The sequence below is a fragment of the Polyodon spathula genome, chromosome 5 (genome assembly GCF_017654505.1).
Source record: "Polyodon spathula isolate WHYD16114869_AA chromosome 5, ASM1765450v1, whole genome shotgun sequence".
Classification (NCBI taxonomy): Eukaryota; Metazoa; Chordata; class Actinopteri; order Acipenseriformes; family Polyodontidae; genus Polyodon; species Polyodon spathula.
In genome coordinates this window covers 47,973,423-47,995,528 of record NC_054538.1, presented here as the reverse complement: position 1 = coordinate 47,995,528, position 22,106 = coordinate 47,973,423, and the positions used below count along the sequence as shown (strand labels likewise).

Here is a 22,106-nt window from a genome sequence, read left to right as displayed (position 1 = left end):
GGTCTGCGACCAATGTTGTAGTCACGCCCCCAAAAGGTTGGGGACTGTGCTTCAGAGAGTAGCTGGTGTGAACAGTAATAAGCACCCAGATGTCTGTGATGCATTGATACCAATACTTCAGGTGGCTCCCTGAAAAGGTGCTCTGGACTTGTGGTTTAGCCTGAGACTTTGGCCTCTGCGCCTGGCGGCGGAACTTGCTAAAGCTGCCACGGAGTGCAACTGCGGGTCGGTTATGAAAACCCTCTCTGGCTGTAATTGCAGCCGGCTGTGCTAGTCTCTGAAGCTGCTGGGGCCTTGGGCGTCAGTTTGACGCTGGTTTGCGCACTGGGAAAAAGGCACACCAGCTCCGTCGTGGACTTCTCTCCACAGGACCAAAAGTATGCCCAGGTGTAATAGGAGCATCTAACAGCAGTGCTTTGTCCCCATCAGATGTGCCTGGGAAAGCCAAAGCTGCCGTCTGCCCACAGCCTGCCCGTTCAGCTTTGAGATATGAAGCAGGCTTTCCCTCACCAACCACAGATCCTCCAGCTGCCGAGGTGAGTTTCTATAACTTTCAGAAAGAGCCTTTAACAAACATGTCTGGTATGCTGCCAGAATACTGTTGTAGTTCCCCAGACTTCTGAGACCCTGCACAGTAGCGTCCTTGGTCAGATGCGCTCTTTTAGGTGCCTGCACCAGTGATGCAATTGCAGCATCTAGAGTGCCGTGAAAAAGTATTTTCCCCCTATCTGATTTTCTGCATTTTTGCACATTTTTCACATTGAATTTGGTCAAATCTTTTTGTGGGTTGTAGTAGTATATAGAGAGAGTCTGAGAGAAAAAAATGACACCAAAGTTTGGTGCTTCTTTCATTTGTTTGGTGTGAAAGGTAATTTATTATATTGCCCCCCTAGTTAACTCAACCCAATTAAAGGGATAATTAGGGTCAGCTGTCTGAATACTTTGGTTAACAATCAGGCCTGATTTGGGCCAGCCCTGCCCAATATAAATCTGACTAATCTGGCCCTTACCATCAGAATGAAGTTGTCAGCACACAGGTTCTAGAGGCACATCGTGCCATGATCAAAAGAAATTCCTGAAGACCTCCGGGGAAAAAAAAAGTTGGTGCCTATCAGTCTGGAAAGGGTTACAGTCATTTCTAAGGCTCTGGTGCTCCACCAAACCAGTCAGAGCCATATTGCCCAAATGGAGAAAGTTTGGGAGGGTAGTGACTCTTCCCAGGAGTGGCCGTTCTGCCAAAATCTCTCCAGAGCAAGGCGTAAAATCGTCCAGGAAGTTACAAAGAACCCTAGAACAACATCCAGGGATCTGCAGACCTCTCTCACCTCGGCTAAGGTCAGTGTTCATGACTCAACCATCAGAAAGACCCTGGGCAAAAATGGGTTTCATGGCAGAGAAGCAAGGCGGAAACCACTGTTTACTAAGAACAACATGAATGCTTGTTTCAAGTTTGTCAGAAAGCACCTGGATGATCGTCAAGAGTTCTGGAACAATGTTCTATGGACAGATGAGTCAAAAGTGCAATTTTATGGCCAACATGGGCCCTGTTATGTCTGGCGAAAACCAAACACTGCATTCTACAGTAAGAACCTCAAACCACCGGTCAAGCATGGTGGTGGTACTGTCATGATTTGGGGATGCTTTGCTGCATCAGGACCTGGACGACTTGCCATCATTGAAGGAACCATGAATTCTGCTCTGTATTACAGAATTCTACAGGAGAATGTCAGGCCATCCGTCCGTGAGCTGAAGCTGAAGCACAGTTGGGTCATGCAGCAAGACAATGATCCGAAACACACAAGCAAATCTACATCAGAATGGTTGAAGAACAAGAAATTTAAAGTTTTGGAATGGCCTAGTCAAAGTCTAGAACTAAACCCCATTGAGATCTTGTGGCAGGACCTGAAACGAGCAGTTTATGCTTGAAAACCCACAAATCTCACTCAATAAGTACAGGAAGTGTTTGGTTGCAGTTATTCTGCTAAATGTGGCGTAACCAATTACTGATTCTAAGGGGCAATTACGTTTTCACACTGGGGCACTGGGGTGTTGCATAACTTTCTTTAATAAATAAAATAAATAAGTATCAAAATGTTGTGTTATTTGTTCACTCAGGGTCCCCTTAAAAACTGTAACAAGCCATTCAAAACTTGAACCAAATCCTCTGGTACTGGACCAGGGATGGTGGTAACATGGCCGGTGACTTTGCACCGAGATGGAACCGAGCAGTACTGGGACTTGGTACGGTACATGTGCGAGTGGCTTGATCCCTGGGAAGGGGCAACAATAGCCGCCGGCCTCACGCAGGGCACAAGGCCATTGTGGGATGTCACAAACAACAGGCTATGTGTACAAACTTCTGTGTAATTAGAAAAACTAAAACAATTTAAATAATTATTGCATTAGTGTAATACACAATTAACGAAATATAGAAGCAGATAAAAAGTAACAAGTACTCATCTGTCTATGGCTCTCCCTGTCTAGGTTCAGTCCTATGAAAGGAAAAATGATGCTGGCATCTGTGCGCGCAGTCGTCTTATGCCCTAGGGGGCAGGCTTGACTGTGTCACAGGCACTGGCGTGCAGCTTTGGTATAATTTATTTAGGTTTGGGGTTTTCACACCCATACAGTAATGGTTACGTTTCGTACTTAATATGGAACCCCTTTCAAGGATATGAGTAACATAATCATACAGTTAACTCTATATGAAATGAGAATGAGAATACACTCACTTTCAGTTTGTCTAAATCTGTTGTCATGTCTCTGTGCACAGAATAACTGACTGTTTTATTGAAGTGTTAAAATTAGTGTGTCACATTACAGTTACTAGTACAATAAAAAAAAAAAAAAAATACTGACCTTATAATAGCTTGATCACAGCAATTTTTAATGCCTTCAGTACAGTTAAAGGTTTATGTCACATTGTTATGGTTTAGGTTCCAGTATGTGGAATAAGGATGAATCAAGTCTGTAGAAAGTGCATCTAAGGTGTTTATCTTTAACCTACCTTATGGTTATCTCAAAGATTTGATTCAGTTTGCTTTGCAGTAAAGTCGCCTGGAATGAAAAGTGCAAATTTCACTGCAGTGGCATTTTTGGGAAAGTAACAGGGAAATGAAGTCAGAACAATGTAATTTTAATTGTACAACAGTCATTTTAACAATTAGTTATAGTATTACATCTTTCAAATGTAACACTTAGAAAATCACTTGTGATTTTAGTTTAGCATTTCATATTGTTAGCTAAAAGTAATACAATTATACATTAAACATAATGTACTTTTTCTTTCATAAATACAAATTGTGATAAAGTTTCTTTATTTACAATATAACTGAACATAGTTCTGGGTTCCTAGCTCTGTCTTTGTCACTATCGACAACAAAGGATGGGTTTAAACAGGACTACCAGTATGTTTATTTGTTCCATGGTGTCCCTTTTCCAGTGGGAATACAAATTATTTTAACAAACAATACAAAACAAAAATAAACCCTAGCTTCTGCTATGGAGTGCTAACTAAACTTAACAGGATCCCTAACTTTTAGTCAGACAGCTACTGCCGTTATATTGTGTGTGTGTGTGTGTGTGTCTATATATATACAGGGCTCCCTTGCTGTAAGGCTCTCAGTTATAATGCCCACGAGATATAACGACCCTACAACATGTCCCTCAATTCTCTATACTGCTGCCCCCCCCTCCCTCCTCCCACAGACAATCTATATGGCATTATGTTTTCCACTTTTTGACACCCCCCCTCCCCCCCAAAACAAAATATAATCACATATAAACTATCTTCGCAAATGATAAAATATGTTATGTTATATATATATGAGTCTCATGGCATCTGCGGCATTCATTCATTTTTGATTGATAGTTCATCATTGTCCAGTGGTTATATCGACAACACAATTACATTGCGTTCTATGTTTATATAATAATACAATATTATTGATATGATGAGTTAAAGGGAACACAGAACAGTATTCTGCTTTATTATTTTTATTTACCAGTCCGCAGTGTGTTTAGCTGTAATCACATTAGTCTCTACTCTCTGTCTGAGTGAATGACTGACACAGTCTGTTGTTTTCATTCAATCTTTTGAATGCTGGCACCTGCTTGCCAGCTGCGCTGCTTGGTCAGTCGATCGTGACTAGTGAAAATAAATAGCAGAGACCGTGGAGTTTTACTACACAACAAAATATGGAGTTGGTGTTTTGGATCAGATGGCACGGAAGTATTCAGTGAAAGCTGGCTCCCAATGGTTGTCTGTTCAGGTGTTTTACAATGTATTGGACATAGCAGCCATCAACTCCTGGATACTTTACACAGAGTGCACAAAGAAGAATTTACCAAGGAGAGAATATATTTTACAGTTAGCACAGGAACTTCGCAAGAAGCATTTCAAACAGAGGGAGACTGCCAAGCGTGTACCCAGAGCTGAAGCTGGCAACCCCATTGAGAGCCGCAAGAGACGCCAATGCCAGGTTGGTAAGTGCAATAAAAATAAAACTTCGGACAGCTGTGCCTTGTGCAGATAGGCGGCGTGGAGAAGTGCATTATTTGTGTTGATTGTGAACAGCCTTCAAGTGAAAGAAATACCTTTTGTCGAAAAAAAGAAAAATAAATTACTTTTTCTAATAACTTGTTGTGCTGTGTGCTTCTGTAAAATGTTTTTTTTCAAGTTTATTTATCTACCTTGTTCAGTTGTTTTGCTCATCTGATAATAAACCGAAAAGTGCTGCTGTTTGAAAGTAAAAAATGTATTGCTATCGTATCAGTTTTATAAATATGTACAGTATGTATTTATTTATATTTTCTGGTTTTGATTTGTAAAATAAATGTGTATGTGTGTGTGTGTGTGTGTATATATACACATACATACATACAGTGCCTCGCAAAAGTACTGTGTGTGTGTGTGTGTGTGTGTATGTATGTATATATATATATATATATATATATATATATATATATATATATATATATATATATATATATATATATACACACACACATACAGTGCCTATAGAAAGTCTACACCCCCTTTTAAATTGTTCACCTTTTGTTGCCTTATAGCCTGGAATTAAAATGCATTTATATATATATATATATATATATATATATATATATATATATATATATATTTTTTTTTTTTTTTTTCATTTATCTACACACCCCTACCCCACAACTTCCAAATGAAAAAAATACTCTACAAATTTGTAGAAAATTAATTAAAAATAAGAACTGAAATAGCTTGGTTGGATAAGTGTCCACCTCCCTTGTAATAGTAACCCTAACTTAGCTCAGGTGTAACCAATAGACTTCAAAATCACACACCAAGTTAAGTGGCCTCCACCTGTGTTAAACTGTAGTGATTCACATGATTTCAGGATAAATTCAGAAGTTTCTGTAGGTTCCCTCTGCTGGTGAGTGTATTTGAAAGCAAAGACTCAACCATGGCAACCATAGCAACCAATGTACTTTCAAAAGAACTCCAGGACAAAGTATAAAAAAATATCAGAGGCCTTGAATATCCCTTGGAGCAAGGTCAAGACAATTATCAAGAAATGGAAGGTGTATGGCACCACCTAGACCCTGCCGAGATCAGGCAGTCCCTCCAAACTGGATGACCAAGCAAGAAGGAGACTAATCAGAGAAGCTACCAAGAGGCCAATGGCAACTTTACAAGAGCTACAAGCTTTTATGGCCAAGACTGGTCAAAGTGTGCATGGGACAACAATATCCCAAGCACTCCACAAATCTTGCCTGTATGGTAGGGTGGCAAGAAGGAAGCCATTACTCAAGAAAGCCCACCTTGAATCCCATTTGAAGTATGCAAAAAAGAAAAAAACTCAGGAGATTCTATAGCCATGTGACAAAAAAAGTTTTGTGGTCTGACGAAACTAAAATGGAACTTTTTGGCTTAAATACAAAGCGTTATGTTTGGCGCAAACCCAACATAACGCATCACCCAAAGAACACCATCTCTACTGTGAACCATGGTGGTGGCAGCATCATATTGTGGAGATGTTTCTCATCGGCAGGGACTGGGGCACTTGTCAGGGAGAAGGGAAAATGAATGGAGCAAAGTACAGAGAAGTCCTTGAGGAAAACCTGCTGCCCTCTGCAAGAAAACTGAGATTGAAGTTTACCTTTCAGCACGACAACAACCCAAAGCAAACAGCCAAAGCTACACTGGAGGAACAAAAAAGTAAATGTCCATTTCACCTGGACAAAGCTCCCTTCCATTCTCAGCTCAGAAAGAAAGGATTGTATGGCTATGTGCCAATAGAGAGCAGAAGAGCTTCACATAGGAGACTGATTTCTTGGTCTTCCTCATCTTCTAGTTCTCCCTCTCCTCCTCCTGCTTCCCCTCCTAAGAAGAGAACAGCGAGCCATCGCCCTCATAGATCGCAGAGCTCTGAGCAGCTGGATAAGTTCTGGGCAGCGGTCTCCCAGCAGGGCACCGTGTTAGCCGAGCTGCTGTGCGAGCGCACTGCTCCACCTACTCCCTCTGTGCCTTTAGAGCAGCAGGGAGCAGCAGACACAGAATGGCAGCAAGATGATCTGCTGTCCATCACCGCCTTTGAGGAGATGGCTGATCAAGACTTCCCCTCTGAGGAGGGAGACTCATATAGTGCAATACCAATAGCACATATAATATTGTCAGCAGAGCTTATGCTGCTGATTAAGAGGGCCACTTTAGTCTTACAGGTCCCATTGCCTGTAGAGGACAAGATCCGCTAATGTTCCTCCGGTAGATGTCACTGTTGCATCACTGGCGCAAGCTTTAAAGCTAGCGCTTTTGAATAAAGACACTACCCGCCCAAATAAACAGTGCAGGGTTTCAGAGGCCATTTCAAGAGGGCTTACTCAGCCGGTAAGCTCGACACAGGGCTGGGTAACTACAACATTATCTTGCTAGCCTACCAGAACTGTTTGTTAAAGTCTCTCTCCCAGCACCACAGACCCACAAGACAACAGCTCAAGGTGCTACGGTTGGTGAATAAGAACCTACTCTTTATATCTACGCTGAACGGGGAGGCAGTGGGCAGGAATCTTGCAGCGTTAGTAGCCGCAAGAAGACAGCTCTCGCTTTCCCAAGCACGAATAGCCCATGAGGACAAGGCACTATTGCTGGACACCCCCATTACTCATGGACACACCTGTGGTCCTGCAGTGGATGACATGCTGCAGCGCTCTCATAGTGCGCGAGAGTCTACAGAAGAATTGGAGTGCCTGCTTCCCAAGTGGCCTCCCTCCAGTACGCAGACCAGCAGCAAACTGGCAGCCAAGGTTCCAGCAGCCTCAGAGACCAACACAGCCAGCTCCTGCTAAGGCCACAGGGTGTTTTCACGACCGACTCACGGCTACGCAAAGGGGAAACTTTTAGAAGTTCCGCTGTCAAACGCAAAGGCAAAAACCTCAGGATAAGCCACAAGTGTAGCAGCAGCCATATCAATTTGCTGCCACAGGCCCATTGCCCCTTTTCAGGGAGTCGTCTGGAGTAAGGCATTAATGTATCAAAGACACCCGGGTGCTCAACACTGTACAGAAAGGCTATTTTCTACATTTCAAACACGATCCTCGTCTCTTTCAGGGCATGACTACAACAAATGTGGTGGTGTTGTCTCAGAATGTGACAGCCCTGATGTAGAAGCAAGCTATTTGGAAGAAGGGTTCTACTCCAGGTACTTCCTGGTGCCCAAGCGGGATGGTGGCCTCAGCCCGATCATCAAACTAAAACAGGTCAACCTGTATCTGAGCCAATGGTTCAAGATGTTGACCATGCAGCAGCTGTTGCAGTCAGTAAGGCTAGGCAACTGGTTCACCATGGTGGACTTGAAAGACACTTATTTTCATATTCCTCTAAGATCAGGGCACAGGAGGTACCTGTGGTTCTCTTTCCAAGGGACAGTATAGGAGTTCCTTGTGCTGCCTGTCGGCCTCTCCTGTTCCCCATGCCTTTTCGAAGTGCATTGAGGCTATTCTGTCCCAATTTTGACTCAGGCATCAGAGTACTCAATTACCTGGACGACTGGCTAATATGTATCCCCTGTGGGAGGGACTCCATATAAATATTTTGGAGCTGCAGGTAGTGTTTCTAGCCTTGCAGAATTTTTTACAGGAGGTTCAAGGGAGACACATGCTTGTCTCAGGTCCCCCAGTCTCCATCGGATATCCCAGAAGCTGTTGCTCTGGACAAACAATCACCTCTGCTCACTGTGAGCAGTACATCTGCTTGGGGTGACAAACTGGGCGGTAAACCTCCTCTCAAGGTGAGTCCCCAGTGCCTCAGAATGGAGCTTCACCCAGACGTGGTGAGCTTCCTTTGACAACAGTTTGGGAGAGCAAAGATAGACCTCTTTGTCTCCGAGGAATCAACCCATTGTCCCCTCTGGTTCTTCATAACAGGAGCCGGAGACTCACTGGCAATAGATGCCTTGGGGCACCAGTGGCCGAGGCAGCAGCTGTATGCTTTTGCACCGCTGACCATGCTCCAGCTGTACATGGCAAAGATCAGGTAGGACCGGGCCAGGGTGCTATTAGTAGTCGTTTACTGGCTCAGGAGACTGGTTTTCAGCTGTGATACAGCTCCTGACCGGCCAGTCGTGGAGCTTGCCAAAATGCCATGACCTACTCAGTCACGCAAGGGAGACGTTGTGGCATCCCGAACCGTCAAGCCTGCGGCTCTGGGTCTGGCCCCTGAATGGCAACATTTGAGCCGTCTGGGGTTATTTAATAGGGTTATTGACACCTTGCAGAATGCCAGAGCGGCGTCCATGCAGTATGGGTACAAGTGGGGCGCTTTTCAGACGTGATGCCTGCCTAAAGGTTTTGACCCCACTACCTATCCCATGGCAGTTACTGCAATTTTTACAGGACCTATTTGATGACATTAAAGGTTTACTTAGCAGCCATTTCAGCTTGTCATTTTAAAATTGATTTAGTCTCCCCAGGAGCTCATTTCCTGGCGGGACAATTTTTAAAGAGCTTGGTGGCTTCGGCTGCCTATGAAGGGCTTAATGTGGTGCTTGAAGCACTTATGAAACTCCTGCATTCAGCTGAGGTGAAATATTTATCATTCAAAAGCGGCTTTCTTGCTTGCAATCACATCCACTAAGTGGGTGGTTGAGATGCAGTTATTTTCAATTGCAAAAACCTGATTCATTTTTTCAGAAACCCGGACATAGGTTACGTTTCTTACCAATCCTGCTTTTTTGTCGAAAACCATCTTGGCATTCCACATTAACTAGGCTGTGGAACTGGATGCTTTCCATCTGACTCATTTCCAGTCTGCCAGGGAGCGTCAGCTCCATACATTTTGCCTGGTGTGGGCAGAACAGAGTTGGAAGCAGTCTGAACATTTTTTTGTCTGTTATGTCCCATGGACAAGCTCTGTCTTAGCAGAGGCTGTCTAAATGGATTACAGACACAGTCAAGACTGCCTATGACCAAGCCAGCTTGCCCCCTCCAGAAAAGCTCACTGCCCACCAGGGTCAAGGGAACTTCATGGACTTTGTTCCAGGGTGCACCCGTTAGGGACATTTGCAATGTAGCAGTGTGGGCTACTCCCCATGGAACAAGAGTGTTATGGGCGGCCTTAGGGTCGGCCCTTACAGCATAAACAGAGAGGCAAGTTCTCCCTCAATTATTTAGCCCTAGCTACTTGCACTGGGGTTCCTCATGGCAACGTGCAAGGTTGCCTAGGCCGAGCCTTTTGGCATTCCAGTTGGTCTGCAATATTGCCTTGCGAAAGCTTTGGTATTTCTACCCATGAAGTAATGGTTATGTTTCGTACTTGATAGGCAATGCTATTACCATAACCCTCATTCCCTGAAATAGACATGTAACCATCAAGGTCGCTGCGTCCATGATTGCAGCAGTCTTGAAGGAAAAATGATGACGATGTTTGTGTCAGCAGTCTTTTATGCCTTTGGAGGGCGGGCTCAACTGCATCACAGGCACTATGTGCAGCTTTAATATATCTTATTCAGGCTATCATGGTCTTTGGTTAAATACCCATGAGGCAATGGTTACATTTCTATTTCAGGGAACCAGGGTTATGATAATAACCTAACATTTTTTCTTTAACTCAAATTTCAAATTACAATATTTGTTATGTCTATATCCCATGGAACAGCATTACGTTATCTGGGGAATGGGTGAAAAGACAAAACTGCCTGGGCACTAAAACAGTGTAAACTATACTACAAGATTAATCAGCCTCTCTCTCTCTCTCTATATATATAAAAGCATTCTGTCATTATGTGAGTTCATACTTCTTTAATTGTGTAGTATCATTGTTTTAGTGCCCCCTCCAGACAGATTTGACTTGGTCGGGGAAAGAAGCCGTTGAAGGAGTGGAGACCATTTTACCCTCCCACATGGAGTACTAAACTGTTTCTTTGCAGTTCTAACTAAAATCGGACAGCTAAGCCGTTCACCGATATAAAAAAATCTTTACAAGTACACACACAACAAAAAAGGTTTACACACTACCTTTTCCTATGAACCACACAGGTCTCTCCACACTGACTTGCCCTGACTGCCCTGAACAAACATTTTTTTTTTGCTGTTAAATACCTGCCTGCTAATCACAGGCAGGTGGCATTCATTAACGATAAGCACCAGATGTACCACATCCTTGCTATCTCCCATGGCATTCTGGGGGATGTAGTCCTTTAGCCCCTCTCGGACTACATTTTTCTCTCCTCCCCCTAGTCTGCCACAAGAGCTCTGTCTGTGTATGTAGTGGGGGAATGCATGTTATTGTTTGGCAGCGTGGATGGGGTTAAAGCCCCATCCCGTAAAATCGTCTGGAATATGACCATCTCCGGATTGAATAATTTAGTGTTAATTCGGTGATGTTCACATGTATAAAAACCCTCAGCTTTTCTGTGTTCGAAGTGGATTATGAAGTAGGACTCAGTGGGAAGTCAGTTCATGTTAGTCACTGTAAATACGAAAACAACTGTGTGTTATAAAACCAAAAGCTGTGTTTTGAAACAGGTAAACTGCGTAGCGGTCCCGTGCTAGTTAGTGGGCAGAAAAGTTTAGCTAGCGCTCCAAGTGGGAGCTAGGCCTTTGTTTTGTGTTTTGTTTATCTGTGTAAATAAAAGTGCATGAAAGTACTAAAACTGCAAGTTCTGTGCCTGTTACAAAATATATATATATATATATATATATATATATATATATATATATGTTATATATATAGATTATATATATAATATATATATAACCTTATGGAATCCATTAACCACTATAACATGGTTAATGGATGGCAAACAGTAGTAAATTACCCTGGCCATTACATGTGCAATGGATTAGCTAGAATTGAGTACTATGGTATACTCACCCTGGCACCACAGTGGGCAGCTATCTCCTCAAAGGGAGCCTTTTGGAACTTCTCGACAACCAGTCGTCGGCGCTCTCTCTCCTGCTCCTCCATCCCCACACTGTCCACTGAGGGAGAGAGACACAATTACACATAACAGATGGCGATATACAGCTCCAAGAACAAAACTATCAAAGTTTTCTATAAAACATGTAGTTAATATAAATATTTCTTCATAAAACAAACAAACCAAAAAAAGCCTGAATGAGCATTAACCCCTTAACTGCTATTTGATGTAGCTGGCACGTCTTTGAAAACGTTTGCTTAGTGCTGCCTAACGTACCAGGTATGACCATTTCTAAAAAAAAAAAAAAAAAAAAAAAAAAAAGATAAAGTGGTAGTGGTAGTGGTTCCAATTTCATTATGTTACAAGGATAAAATACATTTACAGTGACTGTGGCAGGGCGTATGCCCCTGCATGTAAATAATTTCTGTTGTAGAATTTAAGCTTGGCAGGGATTCTGCAGAAATAAGTGTGGAATGTGGCCATTCCCAAATTGGTTAATTGATTGCCAATTTGGGGATGGCCATCTGTATAAAAGAAGAGCCAGATCCTTGGTTAGCAGGCTAGCTTTAGGGAATGGAATAGGAGCAACATGTTGTGTTCCCTGCCAAAACACTGTGATAGCTCTGGTTGGGTGTTGGTCTTTTGATTTGTATTTTGATTTGTTTTTGGGTTAATAAAAATGAGCATTCACACTGAACTGCAGTACTATGTGTCTGTTTTTCTGCTGCTGGCCTGCCATGACCACAAGGCTACCCTATCAGACATAGTGGCAGTGGTGGGATAGTGCTTCCTGGCGACCCAGGAAGGAACTGCAAAAGAAAAAAAAAAAGACAACTGGATCTGGTTGAACCCTTTTGCCTCCCAAGCCCTGGGTGGCGCCGAGTTGGAGGAGCTCCTCGGCTACTGGAAAAGTGGAGGAGCTGCTGCTGTCTCCAGAGTCAGAAGTGGAGGAGCAGCTGCCGTCTCTAGAACCTGATGGAGGAGTTGCTGCAGTTTCCAGTGCCAGAGGGAGAAGCCCTGCTCTCTCCCATCACTGTCTCCAGTACCAGAAGGGAGGGAAATGCTACCATCTCAGAGGTGGTAGTGCAACAGCCATGCCACCCTCAGCAGCTGCTCCATAGGCTGCTGAGAGGGGCATGGCTGAAGTCAGTTGCAGTCCTACAGGGTCCAATGTCCGCATGTCTTAGAGGGTCAAGCATCACAGTTGCCAGCGCTGCCCCTGCAGGAGTGCTCGGGGCCGCGGCCTGTGCAGCCACTGCGGGAGGGCCAAGTGCTGCGGTCAATGGTACCGCCATAGCATGTTTGGCACTTGCCCCCACGTTGGGGACATTCTCTTTAAAGGTGCCCCTAGTGGGGAAAAAGTCACCTGGTCTTAGGGGGTAGGAAGGGGATTAAATGGACACACCCTCATTGAAGCCAAGGGGAACCACGGGAGTTAAACAAGTGCCTCTAAAAAGAAGACCCAGGACCAATCCAGCTGAAGTAACCAAAGGTAGTAAAAATCATTTGTTTTTGTCATATGACAGCATTACTTTGGACTCCATAAGTTGTTATGTTACCTTTTCCTAAAATCCTTATTTTGTGCAGATTAAAAAAAATGTAGACTTATTCTGATGGCATACTGGGCACATGGCGTGGGTGCTATAGACCGGTAGTTCTCCAGCAGGGACCATCAGGTGTACCAGTAACTGTGTAAATGCTGCAGGGCTAGATGAACTCTCCAACAGTGTGGCGACCATATTTGCGGAATTGAGACTTACAGCAAGATAGACAACCCTTTGAGAGGGTGTCAGGAGGCTTTTTTAATGGTTCACTGTGAACTAGCCATTGGAGGTGGCTGGTGACCAGTCCCATGTGCAACACTGCCTGTGCTGGTGACTCGGCACATATCAGCAAGTCATCCAGGCAATTGAGCATTTGGATGCCTTTTAGTCTCAGAGGAGCCAGTATAGCATCCATGCACTTAGAGGAAGTGCGAGGAACTAGAGAGAGGCTGAACGGCAGTACAGCTGTTGCACTGTCGGCATCTTGAACCTTTGTACAGGTTGAGATGTCTGAGGTCGAGAATTGGTCGAGACTACTATTCCGTTTTGCCACCATGAAATACCTGGAGTAAAAACCTTGTCTTTTATTGAGAGGGTGAACAATTGCAATGGCCTGTTTCTGTAGCAGGGCCGATACCTACTGAGACACTAAAATAGTGTCTTGATGGATCATGCTCTGAAAGGGAGAAGGGCCAAAACAAAACCGCAGAGAGTAGCCGGCATTGATGGTTGTAAGCACCCAGGTGTCTGTGATGCATGATCTCCAATAATACAGGTGGCCCTGACAGAATGGGCCCTAGACCTGTGGCAGCAAAACCCTAGGACTGCTGGTTCGCAGGGGCTTGCGTCTGCTGCTTGGTAGCAGGGTGCTGGTAACTGCAGCGGCTTCTGCTCTGCGCACCCTGAAAGTGGTTCTGAGCATTAGCCCTAGAGGGGGCTGTATGAGCCTGTGCTTGCTTCTGGCTTATGGGCTGGGGGCTTTTACTTGTTTGGAAGGAAGCATGCCAACTCACTGGAAGTTTCCTGTGCTTGGTGACAGCACTTTAGCATCTCATCCACTGCTGGTTGAAACATATGACCTGGTGTTACGGGTGCATTAAGCAATGATGCCTTGTCCGTGTTAGGCACTTGGGCCTGAGAAAGCCAGAGCTGCCTTCCTGCTGCTACCAATGCGGCCATGCTCCTGCCCATTGTACTTAGAACCGAGATGCCAACTTCTTAAGGAGAAAAAAGCAAGTGCCGAGCGTTGCAAGGCTCTGGCAAGCCAATGATCTAATTTTTACTGTTTAATCTATCATTTTGGTAATTGTAAAAATGAATGGAATTCTATTTAATCTGGATTTAAATATTAGTAGTGAGTGTTTTAGGATCTTGTAAGTATTATCAAACCTGGACTGAAATATCCAACCTCAAAACTTTATAAAAAACAGCTATCAAAATAAATAACACCTCAAGAAAGACATGTCCATGTGGTTTTTTACACTGAACAAAAATATAAACGCAACATGTAAAATGTTGGTCCCATGTTTCATGAGCTGAAATAAAAGATCCCAGAAATTTTCCATATGCACAAAAAGCTTATTTCTCTCAAATTTTGTGCACAAATTTGTTTTCATCCTTTGGTTAGTGAGCATTTCTCCTTTGCCAAGATAATCCATCCATCTGACAGGTGTGGCATATCAAGAAGCTGATTAAACAGCATGATTATTACACAGGTGCACCTTGTGCTGGGGACAATAAAAGGCCACTCTAAAATGTGCAGTTTTGTCACACAACGCAATGCCACAGGTGTCTCAAGTTTTGAGGGAGCGTGCAATTGGCATGCTGACTGCAGGAATGTCCACCAGAGCTGTTGACAGAGAATTGAATGTTCATTTCTCTACCATAAGCTGTCTCCAACGTTGTCTTAGAGAATTTGGCAGTACATCCAACCGGCCTCACAACCGCAGACCACGTGTAACCACGCCAGCGCAGGACCTCCACATCCGGCTTCTTCACCTGCGGGATCATTGAGACCAGCCACCCGGACAGCTGATGAAACTGTGGGTTTGCACAACCGAAGAATTTCTGCACAAACTGTCAGAAACTGTCTCAGGGAAGCTCATCTGCATGCTTGTCATCCTAACCAGGGTATTGACCTGATAGGAGTTCGGCATCGTAACCGACTCACCTCTGATGGCCACTGGTATGCTGGAGAAGTGTGCTCTTCACGGATGAATCCCAGTTTCAACTGTACCGGGCAGATGGCAGACAGCGTGTATGGAGTCTTGTGGGCGAGCTTTGCTGATGTCAACTTTGTGAACAGAGTGCCCCATGGTGGCGGTGGGGTTATGGTATGGGCAGGCATAAGTTATGGACAACGAACACAACTGCATTTTACTGATGGCAATTTGAATGCACAGAGATACCGTGACGAGATCCTGAGGCCCATCACCCACCGCCATCACCTCATGTTTCAGCATGATAATGCACAGCCTCATGTCGCAAGGATCTGTACACAATTCCTGGAAGCTGAAAATGTCCCAGTTCTTCCATGGCCTGCATACTCACCAGACATGTCACCCATTGAGCGTGTTTGGGATGCTCTAGGTCAACATGTACGACAGCGTGTTCCAGTTCCCGCCAATATCCAGCAACTTCGCACAGCCATTGAAGAGGAGTGGGACAACATTCCACAGGCCACAATCAACAGTCTGATCAACTCTATGCAAAGGAACCAACAGATGCATATCTGTATTCCCAGTCATGTGAAATCCATAGATTACGGCCTAATGAATTTATTTCAATTCACTGATTTCCTTATATGAACTGTAACTCAGTAAAATCTTTGAAATTGTTGCATGTTGCATTTATATTTTTGTTCAGTGTATTTAAATTTGTACTACTCTGCAACTATCAAAACACAAAATGCTACGTAGTATCCAATAATTCATTAATTATTTAAAGTGAGTTAAACCTCAAAACCCATTTGCACAAACATACAGTAATGAGGAGTGTAGCAGGGCGGTAGGAAAGCCCTGCTGCTATCACTGAATGCCTGCTGGTATCACTTCCCCCATCACAAGGAGAGCAGCAGGAGCTGCCTCCGTCTCCACCACCACCAGCAGCAGAGCAGCAGGAGCTGCCTCTGTCTCCAACCCTGCTAGAGGGAGAGAAGCAGGAGCTGCTTCTCCCTTCAGCATTGGAGGGACCAGGGCAGGATGCCTGCATCGCACCGCCCAAGGATTCCTGCCTCGCACGGCTCAAGGATGCCGCTGCGTGGGGCTGCCTGTCGCTCAGCATCGCTTGGGGCCGCTTCTCACTCTTTTATCCCCTAGGGTCGCATAGGGTCTCGCTTCGCCTGGGGTCGCCGACAGTCCTGCTTCGCCTGGGGTTGCCTGTCTCTCCTCCGCTTCGCCTAGGGTCGCCGAGGGTCTCTCTTCGCCTGGGGTTGCCTGTCTCTTCTCTGCTTCGCCTGGGGTCGCCGAGGGTCCCGCTTCGCCTGGGGTTGCCTGTCTCTTCTCTGCTTCGCCTGGGGCCACTGTCTGGCTTGCGCCGCCTGGAGCCGGTATTAGTCCTGCAGGAGCGCAGGAAGCACAGGGGCCGGCGCCTCAGAAAAGGGGGCGGCCGGCTACAAAGAAGGGGGTGGAGGTCAGGAGACCAGTGCCCCCAGCCGCACTTTCGTGGCAGGATGTACGGTGGTCGGAGCCCCACAAAGGGGAGTTGCTGACCATGAAGAAGGGGGAGGAGGTCAGGAGACCAGCTCCCCCAGCCGCACTTTCGCAGCAGGAGGAACAGTGGGGAGAGAGAGGGAGCTACCAGCCAGGAAGACATGGAGGGAGGAGGACATCCCACCATGGCCACCCCCATGGATTACTTCAGACCCCTCTTCCGGGACATTGAGACTGAGGGGGGAGGTGACCGTTGGGGCCATGTGTGCTTCGCACAAGGAGGGGGATATGTAGTAGGGCGGAAGGAAAGCCCTGCTGTTGAATCATATTGTTTTTTTATTTTTAGAACGGGGTCTCCCCCTCCGCCCTTGTGTTGTTATTTTGTATTTGTTTATTATTTTGTATGACGGCGCAGCCGTGCATTTTTGTGTTATTATTTTTAAAATGTATTTGACGGCGAACCGCCGTGTGTTTTTGTTTTTCAGCGTGGATGAAGCCCATCCACGCTAATAATTAAAACCCGTGCAGAAGTTGGCCATCTCCCTAATTAATTAAGTGGTTAATTTGTTCCCATGTTAAGGGGGTGTTCAGAAGTGGAGAATGGGAGAGCGAGAGGTGAGAGTTAAAAAGAATATAAGGATCAGTGAAGGCAGCTGCTCAGCCTGACCTTACCGTTTATTTTTGTGTTCGAGATTTGTTTTATTTTAAACCTTTTATTTTTGCTCTGTGACCAAGTGTTTATTTTTGTTCAAATATTTTGTTTACTTTTTCTTTAAGAAACGGCGCACGCGCCACGGCACTGTATCTTCTGTTTTTGGTTGTGCTTTCTTCTGGTCCGAGTCCCTGCAACGGCATTTCCTGTTACACGTGGTGTCCAGGGTGGGATCACCAGCACCTCCTGGACTCAGGCCAGAAGAGGTACTGCAGAGGGGTACTGCAGTTTCGTTTTCTTTTTAAAATGAATCATTATTTTTTTTTGGAGTGAAAAGGAAGGATGGGAAGGAAGCAGCAGCAGAAGCAGCAGCGTGGGGCTGGTCGCAAGCCCCACCACGCATCTAGCAAGGTGGACGTCTGCATGACCTGGTTGAGGGGGGAGGAGTGGTGTTTTGAAGTTGGCAAGGTCGGGCACGTGTCGCCCGACTACCACCACTCCCCATCTCAAGAAGAAGAGGTGGAACCAGATCCACAGCCACAGGACGAGGATGGCTGGGAAGCCGTCCTCCACAGCATGGGCATTCAGTATGGTTGCTGCATCTGTGGGGAGTGGGGCCATTTCCCAGCTAACTGCCCCCTCCCACCAGAAGAATGCCTGCTGCCTCTGCATTTACCACTGCCACCAGCAGAGGGAGAGAGCCTACTGGTTCCCTTTCCGCCAGCAGAGGGAGCATGCCTGCTGGTCCCCCCGTTGCAGCCAGAAGGGGAGGAGCCCCTGCCGCCTTGGCCGCCAGAAGGGGAGGAGCCCCTGCCGCCTTTGCAGCCAGAAGGGGAGGAGCCCCTCCCGCCTTGTCCGCCAGAAGGGGAGGAGCCCCTGCCGCCTTGGCCATCAGGAGCAGAGCAGCAGGAGCTGCCTCTGCCTCTGCCACCTTCAGCAGCAGGAGCAGAGCAGCAGGAGCTGCCTCTGCCTCCGCCACCTCCATTGGTAGGAGCAGGGCAGCAGCAGCTGCCTCTGCCTCCGCCACCCCCACCAGCAGAGGATGAATGCCTGCTGGTATCACTTCCCCCACCATCACAAGGAGAGCAGCAGGAGCTGCCTCCGTCTCCACCACCACCAGCAGCAGAGCAGCAGGAGCTGCCTCTGTCTCCAACCCTGCTAGAGGGAGAGAAGCAGGAGCTGCTTCTCCCTTCAGCATTGGAGGGACCAGGGCAGGATGCCTGCATCGCACCGCCCAAGGATGCCTGCCTCGCACCGCCCAAGGATGCCACGTCCGCACCGCCTGGGGCTGCCTGTCGCTCAGCATCGCCTGGGGCTGCTTCTCACTCTCTTTTATCCCCTAGGGTCGCAGAGGGTCTCGCTTCGCCTGGGGTCGCCGACGGTCCTGCTTCGCCTGGGGTTGCCTGTCTCTCCTCCGCTTCGCCTGGGGTCGCCAAGGGTCCCGCTTTGCCTGGGGTTGCCGAGGGTCTCTCTTCGCCTGGGGTTGCCTGTCTCTTCTCTGCTTCGCCTGGGGTCGCCGAGGGTCCCGCTTCGCCTGGGGTTGCCTGTCTCTCCTCTGCTTCGCCTGGGGCCACTGTCTGGCTTGCGCCGCCTGGAGCCGGTACTAGTCCTGCAGGAGCGCAGGAAGCACTGCGGCCGGCGCCTCAGAAAAGGGGGCGGCCAGCTACAAAGAAGGGGGTGGTGGTCAGGAGACCAGTGCCCCCAGCCGCACTTTCGCAGCAGGAGGAACAGTGGCTGAAGCCCCAAAAGAGGGAGCTACCAGCCAGGAAGACATGGAGGGAGGAGGACATCCCACCATGGCCACCCCCATGGATTACTCCAGATCCCTCTTCCGGGACATTGAGACTGAGGGGGGTGGTGACCGTTGGGGCCATGTGTGCTTCGCACAAGGAGGGGGCTATGTAGCAGGGCGGTAGGAAAGCCCTGCTGTTGAATCATATTGTTTGTTTATTTTTAGAACGGGGTCTCCTCCTCCGCCCTTGTGTTGTTATTTTGTATTTGTTTATTATTTTGTATGACAGTGCAGCCGTGCATTTTTGTGTTATTATTTTAAAAATGTATTTGACGGCGAACCGTCGTGCGTTTTTGTTTTGCAGCGTGGATGAAGCCCATCCACGCTAATAATTAAAACCCGTGCAGAAGGTGACCATCTCCCGAAAGCTGCTCAGCCTGACCTTAGCGTTTATTTTTGTGTTTGAGATTTGTTTTATTTTAAACCTTTTATTTTTGCTCTGTGAGCAAGTGTTTATTTTTGTTCAAATATTTTGTTTACTTTTTCTTTAAGAAACGGCGCACGTGCCACTGCACCGTACCTATTGTTTTTGGTTGTGCTTTCTTCTGGTCTGGGACCCCGCAACGCCGTGTCCTGTCACAAGGAGTGTCAGATTTTGCGTACTGCTCGTGTTCCTTCGTACTTATGTGAGTGATACAGTCATGACCCCCACCATGTTTCACGGATAAGTCAGTAGACGTGAGATTGAGACACTCAACCTCTTTTAATGCATGACCATTCTGTGGTAAATTCCTCTCGATATTTCTGACAAGCCAACCTCTACATTTTAGATGGAGGAGAGTGACATTTTTGTTTGATTTGCGATTCCTATTTTAATAACTGATAAGTAAGGCTGGGATTGTGTCATGGTAAATGTGTTCAAAATCACAAAGGAAGGGGGAAATGGTGTGTGAAGTCACAGGAATGAAAATTTTAAATACAATACTGTACCTACATAAACATAAAAAGGGAACATTAATAAATTAATCTAAATCTTTATTTGGTTTTCACAAAATCAGGTTCAAGTTTTAATCCTGTAAATCAATAAGCTTCACAGCATATACAACTATAAACAAAATGTTATTTTTGCATAACATTTGGTGGGGATTTTAGAGGACAGCTAAAAAAAACTGTAGTTTTTAAAAAATAATGTTTGAAGTTCAAAAATAACTTCAAACGTTATTTTGTGCATCTGTTGCTTCTGCTGTGGTAGTTTACAGTTATTTTACTGGTACACGTTTGATGCCTTTGATAATTTGATGCCTTTGTGGAACGCCGGTCATGCCGAAGTACATTTTTTCTTGCTGAAAATTATTACAGCAAGAGTTCTCGTACAGCAAGGAATCTCATTTCCATGTTTTTCCAGAACTGGTAAACGTCACATATCATTTCACCTGCATTTTTGTAGTAAGCATGGTATTCATGTGCTACACAGTTGTCTTCAAACAGTAGAACAGCCTCAAATGCTTTTTTTGCAACTGCATCTATATTTAAATGAGTTGACAGCGCTGAAAAAATTGAAAGTGTGAATGGCTACATTGCAAAGTAAGGCAACTGATCCAGTTCAACATCATTAGCTAAATAGTGAAAAAAGCGTTTTTTTTTTTTTTTTTTTTTTTTTTTTTTTTAGTTAAGGTGAAATTTCAAGTTGTGTTAGTAAAGTTCAATATTCTCTATTAAAATGACGGAATCTGTGACCACCATGACTTAATCCCAGTCTTACTAACAAGCAACCAAGTAAATATGCGATTGATAATGACAGCAACGCGACATTTGCGCAGCTGTTTCTGAAGGACCCCTAAACTGGCTACTAAGCAACCCATCTCAGAGCTTTTAATATGTCAGTTAAAATGCTGCAATAAACTGTCAGTGAAATACAGTATTATTTAAGAACCATTACTTCATTAATTTTTTTTACAGGAAAACACACATATGGTATTAAAATAATATTTCATAAACAAAATTCCCTTTGCAGCAAAGCTTGGGCATCTGTACCAGAGGTAATGGAAGCCTCAACAGGCGGAAAGTGGGCAAGGCCATGCCTATCTGGGTCATGCACATTACACAAACTGGGGGGCCTCGCAGCAACTCCATCAAAAGGGACTGCTGCTGGATCATAGCTTCAAAAGGTTTTCCATTTGCCCCACAACCCGGTCAGTATAGCCAGAATGCCTGCTACGGCAGCTTCTGTCCCTTGGTGGAGGAGAGGGGGAGCTCTCCAATCCAGAGGACGAAGAAGAGGATCTACAGGAGCACGCTCCTGGTGCAACAGGAAGTGGAGACTGTCTTGACCACACTGCAGAGGATGAATGGGGTGAGTCTGAATGCTGTTCTGTTTTCAGAGATGTAAATGGTCCGTAGAACTGCATTCTAGTGTCATCTTAACAAAATGAGCATGAAAGAGCTGCAGTCATTTAACTGCTCCCTCTGCATGCTCCCTTCCCAGGCAGTGGATTTACCTGTTGTGTATATCCTCTGCTGGAATATTTCTCTTGCAAACAGAACAAAGGTGAAACCTTGCAATGTATGATTACAAGAAACACAGTAACGCTGACTGGTGTTGAAAACAAGAATGGTGTAGAAATGCACCAAACAGGGTCCCTGGTACCGATTCTGGTATGAACCAGATGACTGGTACCTACTTTGGTACTAGCTCTTGTACTGACCAGGTCACTGTTCCAGGCTCTGGTACTGACCAGGTCACTAGTACAGGCTCTGGTACTGAGCGGTCACTGGTACCGACTCTGGTTCTGACCAGGTCACTGGTACAGGCTCTGGTACTGGCTCTGGTTACCATAGAAGTGCCCTAGCACTGACTGCGGTACTGAACATGACACATTATGCACGACTATGAAGAGGAATATGAAACATACAGCGAACAAGGGATGGGGTTTGGCTGGAGATGGAGTACTGATGTCCTTTTGTTATACAGTGCCTTTTAAACCTGTTTTTCTCAGAAAAATATATTTTAAACCATGTGTGTAAAATAAACAGCGCATGTGAAAATAAATTGGACCTGACGCGTCTGACGGACCGCTAAGAGTTAAATAGTAATCTTTTTGAGCGTGTTGTGGGCCAGTAGTATGA

The 22,106-nt window shown here is 45.6% G+C and overlaps 1 protein-coding gene across 3 annotated transcripts in view; it reads right to left on the bottom strand.

The window, feature by feature from the left end:
- LOC121316004 (protein EFR3 homolog B) overlaps window positions 1–22,106 on the bottom strand; it is a 253,193-nt gene that overhangs the window by 5,174 nt on the left and 225,913 nt on the right. For all 3 annotated transcript variants that reach the window (XM_041250675.1, XM_041250674.1, XM_041250676.1), the window contains 2 exons: window positions 11,357–11,463; window positions 3,008–3,057 (listed from right to left, as the gene is read on the bottom strand). In XM_041250675.1, the coding sequence (XP_041106609.1) occupies window positions 3,008–3,057; window positions 11,357–11,463 (157 nt within the window). The remainder of the gene's footprint in view (window positions 1–3,007; window positions 3,058–11,356; window positions 11,464–22,106) is intronic.